The sequence below is a fragment of the Bidens hawaiensis genome, unplaced genomic scaffold (assembly GCF_021521415.1).
Source record: "Bidens hawaiensis isolate Kalapana, Puna unplaced genomic scaffold, B.hawaiensis_p1.1 tig00021511_1, whole genome shotgun sequence".
Taxonomy (NCBI): Eukaryota; Viridiplantae; Streptophyta; class Magnoliopsida; order Asterales; family Asteraceae; genus Bidens; species Bidens hawaiensis.
This window is the reverse complement of record NW_027493345.1, coordinates 357,095-367,357: the sequence shown is the minus strand read 5'-3', so window position 1 is coordinate 367,357 and position 10,263 is coordinate 357,095. Positions and strand designations below refer to the sequence as shown.

General features: G+C 33.6%; 1 protein-coding gene across 1 annotated transcript; it reads left to right on the top strand.

Moving 5' to 3' along the window:
* Positions 1–8,867: 8,867 nt before the first annotated feature.
* Positions 8,868–9,491, top strand: LOC143563742 (uncharacterized). The gene has a single exon (XM_077051218.1). The coding sequence runs from the start codon at positions 8,868–8,870 to the stop codon at positions 9,489–9,491; it is 624 nt and encodes a 207-aa protein (XP_076907333.1).
* Positions 9,492–10,263: the final 772 nt, after the last annotated feature.

Here is a 10,263-nt window from a genome sequence, read left to right as displayed (position 1 = left end):
CGAAACTTTTCGTTGGGCAGATTTCGGCTAGAGTGCAATTGACCCACTTCCCGTGGATAAAAATTAGAGTTTCCGGTGTAGAAAGATCCCCAGGTATGGCATTTACATCATAATAAAATTTCGTGGTCATTGGAGGTGTTTAGGTTGGTCAATCGATTTTAGTTCGAAAACTAGGGTTTATCGTGTGTAGAATTGCAAATTGTTGAGTTTGATGCGTTAGTTGATCGGGTGACCGACCGATTCTGTTCGTGCAGCCCTAGTGGGGTTTAAGGGCTGTGGAAAAATTATTTTTTTTGGTGCTCGGGGCTGTCGGGGTTAGTGATTCGTCAATCGAGTCGGCGGTGCGCGAATTTTCGTTTAAATGTTAAAGTAAGTGTTGTAAAAAGGAACCGTCAACCCTATAAACTCGGGTGACATAATTATGATGAATGAAAAGGTTTAAGATGGAATTTGGTCCATTCAGGGCTGATTCGGTTAACAAATGGTTTTAAGGATTATTTCACGCGCATTCGACCCGATTTGACTATCTTTGGGCCTTGGGCCAAGTGTTGGGCCTTGGGCCAAGTTGTTGGGCCTTGGGCCAAGTATTGTGCCTTGGGCCAAGTGTTGGGCCTTGGGCCAAGTTTTGGGCCTTGGGCCAAGTTGTTGGGCCTTGGGCCAAAGTGTTGGGCTTGTACTGCCCATTATGCTAGAGTGTTCCTACAGTCTAGTTTAGTAACGCGTTATGTATAATTTACAGGCCCTTGCTTGTGATTTTGCCCTTAGGAACTTCCTAGCTCGTTGCAAGTATTCAATCGATCTCAGGTGAGTTCATGATGCCCCTTTTTAACTCATTTTACTTTTGGCTAGCATGCGCACCTAAATGTTTTCTTACTTGATGAAATGTTTTTAAAATTATCTATATAGGCTTGCTAGTATATGGTAAGCCTTGGGATGTTAAATATATATATATGTGTATATACATTATTTCTTGACCTCTATTTGGCGATGTTGTAGTCGTTTCGACTACTGATGTTGTGTGTGCCTACTTTGTGTTTGCATGCACTGATGTTACGTGTTTGGGTTTTACGTTTGCTCGACCCTGATGTTATACGTGGATGTTATATATATATACTGTTATGTATATAGGGATGTTATTGAATGGATGTTTACATATACATTTTGTATATGTATGTATGAGGATGTTTAAGTTAGGTAATGATGATTAGATGGATGTACCCTTTTACTTTTAGAAAACCTTTCGTATGACTATCATGATTTTTACTACTGATATCTTTTACTTAAAACTTGAACTCACTCAGCTCAAGCTGACTTTGTGTGCATGTTAGTGTAAGTTTCAGGATTCGGAAGAGGATGCCTTATCGCTTGGACGTGCACGGAGCTACTTGGATGGTGAAGGGCATACTGGAAGGAAGAATTGTTATGAATATTTTATTTCAAGGAAACATATAAAAGTTATATTTACTTTGGATTTGGGCAAAATTCCCGGGTTTCGGGAACTTATTTCATTTTTCATGTTTTCCGCAAAATTGATACTCTGATACGTTTGTTTTAATGGAAGAAATGGGTTTTAAGTTTATTAAATTTTACGAGTGTTTAATTGATTAACAACTGTGGAGTTCCCGGGGTTCGGGGCCTTACAAGCATATACAATTGTGGGTGTCGGTTGATCATCGCCATGCGAATCGGGTTTTGGCTACTAAGACGACGTATGATTATACTTAAATGTGATTATGATGGACCTCTCTGAATGCAAAAAAGTAATCCCGGGGTTCGGGGCCTTACAAGCATATACAAATGTGGGTGTCGGTTAACCATCGCCATGCGAATCGGGCTTTGGCTACTAAGACGACGTATGATTATACTTAAATGTGATTATGATGGACCTCTCTGAATGCAAAAAAGTAATCAGCTAAGCAATTAGCAATTAGCATTTAGTTGATAACACATAAGATTTACGCTTGCTAGTTGAGTATATATGATGTAAAAATCTGAGATAATATGCATATGTTACCAAAACGTTTGAAAACAGTAAAATAAAAGCGGAATGATCTCTCACTTTATTATATAAGCGAGTTTGCAAGAAATAAGATAGAAAAAATATAAAATGTGTGAACCATCCTTTAACGCGCTAATTGAGATAAACCGAACAAACCTGAAATTTAGAGACAATAAACTATGATTAAAACCGAGAACATAGCCGCTGGAATCAATCCAAACGGATGCCTAGATATCCGGTTATGAGATATTTAACAAATAAGCGAGCTGGTACTGACTAGAATCTGAACACCGAGTCGGAAGTCAAATTTTGGTCAGTACCCTTAAAATCTCGAAACAAAAATAAAAATTTTCTGGACTGAAATTCGATTCCGACCAGAAGTGATAGAAAACGATTGGTCAACGTTGTTGACCAATATGCCCTTAAACAGGCTGGAGTCAAATTGACCCGTCAATTCTACTCAATCTCAAAAAATGATTGAGGATTATTGACTATTTGGTAATGAGGAGCAATTTTACAAAAGACAACTTACCCGGATAATGCTTGAATCGATGAGAAAGCAAAATCAAAGGTTGAGAATGCGTGAAAGTCAACACGAACATACTAATCTTGAATAAAAGAGCAAGAACGGAGGAGAAATCGAGTATTTAATAAGGGTGACGGCTACAACAGGTATTACTAGGGTTTAGGGAAGAGATTTGCAGGTGATAAATGTCTTGTTTATGTAGGATAAGTAGACACAAGTTAATTTTAGTTAAAAAGTTTGTTTAAGCAACCAAAACTCGTTTAATAACTAAATCAACTGAAAACTAGTCAAAAGCCGTTCTTGAGGAAGGGGCTAATGAATTTGGGCATATACCAAGTCTAGGAGGGTTTTCTTGGGGCTTAAACCATGCGATTTAATCAAAAAATAAGCGATTTTGCATTAAAACATGAAATAGAACATAAAATACAAAATTGTTGGCACAGACACTTGGTCGCACCACGCAACCCATCTCACCCTCCTTTTCCGCGCGGCGCGGAGTGCTCAAGGGGTGGGATGTTTTGCTTTTGACACTTTTGGTCCCTATGCTTCATAAAATGCCAATTTTTGGTATTTGAAGAGCTTTTAAGCAAGAAATGGCAAATTTAAATAACACAAAGTGTATAAAATGAAAATACATCAATGAATACTTATAAATACATGATTTTACTAATAATAAAGATCCAATTACGTTTTCGAATCGGTTTAAACATAAATGTACCAACCCAAGTTTCACGAGGTATTTAAAATAATCGAGTTTAAATAAATTATGGACAGTATAGGTGCAATTATCTAAAGTATGAGGGGATTAAGTGTCAGTAGATGAAAAATTAAATATGAAACCCTACCCCCTTCCTATAAATATAGCCACCATCCCATTTTATAACAATCTTCACCTCTAGCCTCCCTCCTTATAAGATTCCCATTTTTGAGATAGTAACCCACATAGATCTGACAATTCTCGAAGATCTAACCGTCGGATCGGTCTCAAAATTTAACCTAGTGTTCATAGTATATAAATGAAGATTTCCACCGGACGAATCTTCGATCAGAGGTCAGGAAGCCAGTTTTTATCAGCAAAAACATAACAGTGGAAAATGAAGATTTCCGGAGACTGTTTGGGTTTTCCGGCGACGGCGGATTACGGTGGCGACAGTGGGCAGCGCTAGTATAGCTCGGAGATCCGGTCGCGTGGCCGCTTGAATCATTCAATTCCGAGTTCATTTGATATGGTTTTTTGTCTATTCGAGTGATTTCGAACAAAAACCTCAAAGGTGCGTTTTTATTAAAAATGCTTACTTTTCATGTACGGATTTGCATGAAACCTTGGTAGGATGATAGATCGGGCAACGATTAGTGATAAAATAATGAACTTGTTAGTAAATGGGTTAGTTGGTTCGGTTCGGGTACAACGAGTATATTTCGGTTCGTTAAAAGGACGGGTAAACGAAGTCGGTTTTGCACGAAATTTGAAAGGAAAGTAAATCGGGTTGAAACATGTAAGAAAAACATAAACTTCATAGTAAAATGGTTCAAGGGTGTGATATAGGACAAAAAAGTGATATTCGGACTTTGTAAAAAACACGGGTATACAAAGTTGGTACAGCCCAAAACCCATAAAAAGGGTAAAATCGGGTCTTAAGTAAGGACCTCGGAGGAATATGGTTTCCATGAGAATGGTTTTATTCTCATGAGAATAGTTCTCATGAGAATGGTTTCCATGAGAATCGTTTTATTCTCATGAGAATAGTTTTCATGAGAATGGTTTCCATGAGAATGGTTTTATTCTCATGAGAACGGTTTCCATGAGAATGGTTTAATTCTCATGAGAATAGTTTTCATGAGAATGGTTTCCATGAGAATGGTTTTATTCTCATGAGAATAGTTTCCCTCTCAACTCTCCCATCTTCCCGTCGCAGAATAGTTCTCATGAGAATGGTTTCCATGAGAATGGTTTTCATGAGAATAGTTTTATTCTCATGAGAATGGTTTCCATAAGGGATTTGTTTTCCCATGCGATGCGATTCGTTAGGAACTTCACTAACCTAGAAGAATGACAGGGTTAGAAATATTTAATTAATACTATAAATTATTAAATAGATAGACGTGGCAACTAAGGAGAAAGTGTTACAAATAACTCCGAGAGGAACAACATCCAGGTGAGTTCTAGCCCCTTTTTATGTGTTATGTTTTCGGGGCTGTGTGCATACTACGATGTTTTAGATTGATACACTTACCTTAAATGGTAAGTGTATATTAGATATATGTTTGCGTATGAATGTGAATGTTATGGATTGATTAACTAGTATGCACGTAGTTGTTATATTAGCTAAAATAATATTTACGTAAAATCAATTGTTCACATAAATTCATAATTTTATATTTATTCAAATAAACAATCATATATATTTCGTTCGTGTGTTACACAGGCAACTAACCTAGTTAAATATAATTTTGGTTTTATACTTGAAGAGAAATCACATTTATATATGTTAAGTCATAAATCAAACACAATTACTATTTTAGTGGAGTTGATAAGCACATTTGTTTTGAAACATAAGGTCTTGGATTCGAAACTTTTATAAAATTTTATAAAGCGTTACGGGTCATGGGTTATAATAGGAAAATGAGTTATGGGTCACAATATTATAGGAAATAGTGGCATGTCATCTACTTGGCATCCTATGTGAAGTGCCTAGTTAAATACAACGTCGACAACTTGTGTTGCTTTAATAGTATATTTAGAAGTTAGATATACGTAGTCATTTTTAAGTGCTTATTAATTATTATTATTATTATTATTATTATTGCACATAATAATATGTTTATATATTGTATTTTAGCCTTGTTTACAAAAAAAAATGGTCTTGACAAGAAGATGGATGTGGTATTTAAGAATTTGGATGAAGTTTAATGGCCACTGAAGATTATGATTGAAATGTATGACATTTATGAGAGGTATGGGTTTATATGATGATTATACAATTTGATATTAAAACATTTTATTATTTATATGATTCAAATCTTATATATTATTTTATGGTGATTTTATATTTTAGGTAACATTGTATTAAATTCGCAATTAAATGTTCTGTTCATAAGCACACATTTACTAATTAAAAGAATTACAATATCTATATCTATACTATATAATAAATAAAACTTACTAAGTGACTCATGTTATCACCAAATTAATCCTTACAAAAATTTCCCCCCTCTCTCTCATATTAAATACATTTGATTTCTCTTTCTTATTAATAATTTTGTATTTCATTTTTACTTTTTAATCTTTCATTTTCTTTTTTTAATAATTATTTCCTAATTTAAACAATTTAATACCAACATAAATATGTTATTTTGTTTTATATAAATATATTATATTAGTTATTAAACTAGGTTTTTATAAATAAGCAATTTACACGTTGATTTTGAATATAATTCCAAAAATTAAGGTTTTATAAGAAATGATATTATTGGATGAAGAAGCAAGATTAATTTAGATTAAATTTCAATAAACTTTAACTTATTAAATATATATATATGATTATTTAAAAAGATAAATTCATTATTTATGTATTCTAAGTGTTTATGTTAACTTACGCAAGCGGGTTTCTTTAACCGGTTAAAATATCAAACATGATTTAGGTCAAAACAGTTTATGATTTAAATGAGTTTCAGTCCACGGGTTGGTTTAAAAAAACAGACATTTACAACTTCTTTTTGATTTGACTATTTAATCGACCCATGATTTATGTTAAGTTAATCATCTTAAAAATTCACAAAAATATAAACAATAGACTACATGTTTTGGTTTTTCATGTGGATAAAACAACTTATCTTTGGAATACAAATGTTAGACATTAACACACTATTAATCATATGATAAATTGACTTTGTATATTCTTCTATTATTGAAGATTTCAAAAATATAGATGTATTTAGTGAGCGAGGTATAGATGCAACGAAAAATAAGGTCGTTCAATAAATTAGCAAGCGTTTGCTATCTATGTTTCTGGGAGATAAAAAAAAATATTACCATTCTTCATATGTTATCTATTAGACATACAATGATATGTTACAAGAAAGCATTAGTTTCCCGATGTTTTAAATGACCTCAAAATCTAAGGTTGTCAAGTTATAGATTAGTCCTAAAAGTTTATATTGAAGTGATGTTGCTTAAAATATTAACTTGAAAATTGGTCTATGCAATGAAACTAAACTATATGTGAACATACAATATGATAACCGCGTTATAGAAGCCGAAATCATATCCGAAAGTAACATTGGAACTCACACTTTTATTCTTAAAAAAAAATCCTATACCATTAGATAAAACGATTAATTTTAAAGTATGAATTTTTCACCTTTTTTTTTATTATGCAAAGATTAATAAAAGCTAAGGTCAATCATTATAGATGGTTGGTTTGTTTTTTTGACAGTTTATTTTAACTCATTGTCAGTTATGAGTTGCATTATCTAGAGTTATAAACAAAAACAATGTGAAACTACTGAGTTTTGATATAGAAAGTAAAATTACAAATAAAACTACAAATATTATGGACTAATCTATAATGAAACTAAACTAAAAGTTGATGTTGAAGTGATGTTGCTTAAAATATTAACTTGAAAATTGGTCTATGCAATGAAACTAAACTAAGAAATTGGTCTATGATTAATTTTAAAGTATCAAATTTTCACTTTTTTTTTATTTTGCATTGAAGATTAATAAAAGCTAAGGACAATTCTTATAAATGGTTGGTTTGTTTTTTAGACAATTTATTTTAACTCATTGTCAGTTATGTGTTGCATTATCTAGAGTTATAAACAGAAACAATGTGAAACTACTAAGTTTTGATATAGAAAGAAAAAATTGCAAACAAAAAGGAAAGAAAGTAGCTATAAAATTTTCAAGTCCTCCCAACCACCAGAGTTTACGGGGACACAAGAGGCCACCAATGCCCATGAATGGGTTAGTTATATGGAGGCATTGTTGACAATATGTGAATGTGATCCCCAAGAAAAAGTGAAGCTGGCTACACATACTTTTAAAAGGGAGGCGCTGCACTGGAGGGAATCAATCATTCAGGCCCAAGGAAGGGAAGCTGCGAATCAAATTCCTTGGGAAAGGTTCTTAGAAATGTTCACTCGACAATTTTGCCCAACAAGCGAAAGGAGAAGGATTGAAGCTGAGTTTTTGAGATTGGAATTGGGCAATAGGGTATATCGAGAATATGTCACGAAATTTAGTGAAATGGCTCGTTTTGTGCCTCACTTGGTAACACCTGAAGATAATAGAATCCATCGATTCATTTGAGGATTGCCGGTGGAATATCGCACTTACATTAAGTCTACCAACCCCAGACTTGCTATGAGGCAATTGAAGCTGGCTATAGTATAGTAGCAAAAATGGATAGGGAAAAGGTAGAAAACAATAAGAGAAAAAGTGAAGAGTATAAGAGGCCAGAAAATCAAAACAAGACTCAAAGGTTAAATCCTAAAAAGGAAAACTTTAAACGAGAACCTAATCAAGGTTTAAAATGTGGATGGCGGCATTTTGGAATATGTGCTTTAGGAAATGTATGTTATCGTTGCCATAATGCCCTGAACCCCCAAGAGCTTGCTATGAATGTGGGTCAACTGATCACCTACGAAATACATGTTCCAAACTAAAGAATAAGCCAGCTGAGAACAAGCCTAAGGGGCGAGCATTCCATATGACTGCAGAAGAATCTAAGCAAGCAGACGATGTGATTACTGATACGTTTCTCCTTACTAAGTTACCAATAACTGTACTATTTGATTCTGGTGCAAATAAGAGTTTCATTTCATATAAGTTTTGTCATGCATTAAGTGATCCTTTAAAGAAACTAGAACAATCATTCACTTTGGAAATAGCCAATGGAAAACAAATAGAAATTAGCGAGGCCATAGATGATTGTTTCCTGAATTAGAAGGAAAAATCATTCCATAAGAATGATGGCTACGATGTTAGGTTAACAAAAAACGCGCACTTCCTGCCAATAGGAGATAGTTACACTTCGGAAAGGCTAGCCGAAATATTCATTAAAGAAATAGTTCCCCGGCATGGGACACCTATAAGTATTGTTTCAGATAGAGACACCCGGTTTACTTCACGATTTTGGAAGAAATTCCTAAAGGATATGGGCACTCGTTTATTACTTAGTACTACATACCACCCTCAAACCGATGGCCAAAGTGAAAGGACTATCCAGACTTTAGAAGGACATGCTACGTGCATGTGTCTTGGATTTTGGAGGCAGTTGGGATAAATATCTACCGCTAGTAGAATTTTCTTACAATAATAGTTATCACTCTAGCATTGGTATGCCTCCGTATGAAATGTTATATGGAAGAAAATGCAGAACCCCCATATGTTGGGGAGATATAGGTCAAAAAGACCTAGGGAGCATTGAGGTGGTGAAACTTACTTCTGAAAAACTTGATCAAATTAGAGCTCGATTAAAATCTGCACAGGACCGACATAAATCATATGCTGATAAGTGTAGGCGCCCAATTGAATTTGAAGTCGGAGATTTAGTCATGCTAAAAGTTTCTCCTTGGAAAGGGATCATTCGATTTCGAAAGCATGGGAAGCTAAATCCTCGTTACATAGACCCTTTCAAAATCATCGAACGTATAGGGAAGGTCGCCTATCGTTTAAACTTACCCCAAGAATTACATGGTATCCATAATACTTTTCATGTATCATATTTGAGAAAATGTTTGAGTGATGAAAGTACCTATGTACCACTAAATGACATTGAGGTGGACAACAAACTCAACTACATAGAAGAGCCTATGGCTATCCTGGATCAAAAGGTGAAGAAGCTCCGAAATAAAGAAATTGCCCAAGTTAAAGTACAATGGAAACATAGAAAAGGATCTGAGGCAACTTGGGAATCTGAAAAAGAAATGCGAGAGCATTACCCGCAGTTATTCTCTACTTAATGGTTTCGAGGACGAAACCCTTAATTGGTAGGGGATATTTGTAACATCCTGATTTTGAATATAAATAAAATATAATATCTTAGTTCATACTGAAGAATAGTTAAAACATGTGCTTGACAAGTTGAATTAGCCTTTAAGATATTGGATGTTTATACGAGTGTTTAAATATTGTTAAACGAGTAAGTAATGAGTAAAGTCATTATCTAAGGTATGAGATATTAAGACAAATGGTTAGTATATGAAATGCCACATAATAATAATAAAATATATTATATTTGATCTTGTTCCGTTTTTAATGAAACTTAGGTCGAAACGTGGAGAAAAATAAGCCCGTCCTAACAACATAATTGTAATCTTATAAAACACTATATTTTGAAAGGTATTAAAGAAAAACGAGATTTGAGCTAAATTAATAATGATAATAATAATAATAATAATAATAATAATAATAATATGTTAAAACGTGCTATGCACGTGTGAATAATAAATAGTAATGATACAATCGTAGAGATAATTTTGAAAGTAAACTTTCTGACTACGCATTCGGCATTCATATCATCATATTAAACTTTTATTAAATTTTAAGTAAATCCATAAATCCATAAGTAAATAAGGCGGTTAACTTTTGCTATAAATTACAAACTAAATTCAATTCTTACTTCAATCTATCAACTCATATCAGGGATACAGACATACAGACATAAGGTATATTTGTTTTATATTTTAATTAATATTTTAACTAGTTTACATTTAGTCATATAATAATAATAAA

Bases quoted from the DNA above. Each gene is read 5' to 3' on its own strand.
- LOC143563742 (XM_077051218.1), top strand. From the start codon at position 8,868: ATGCCTCCGTATGAAATGTTATATGGAAGAAAATGCAGAACCCCCATA.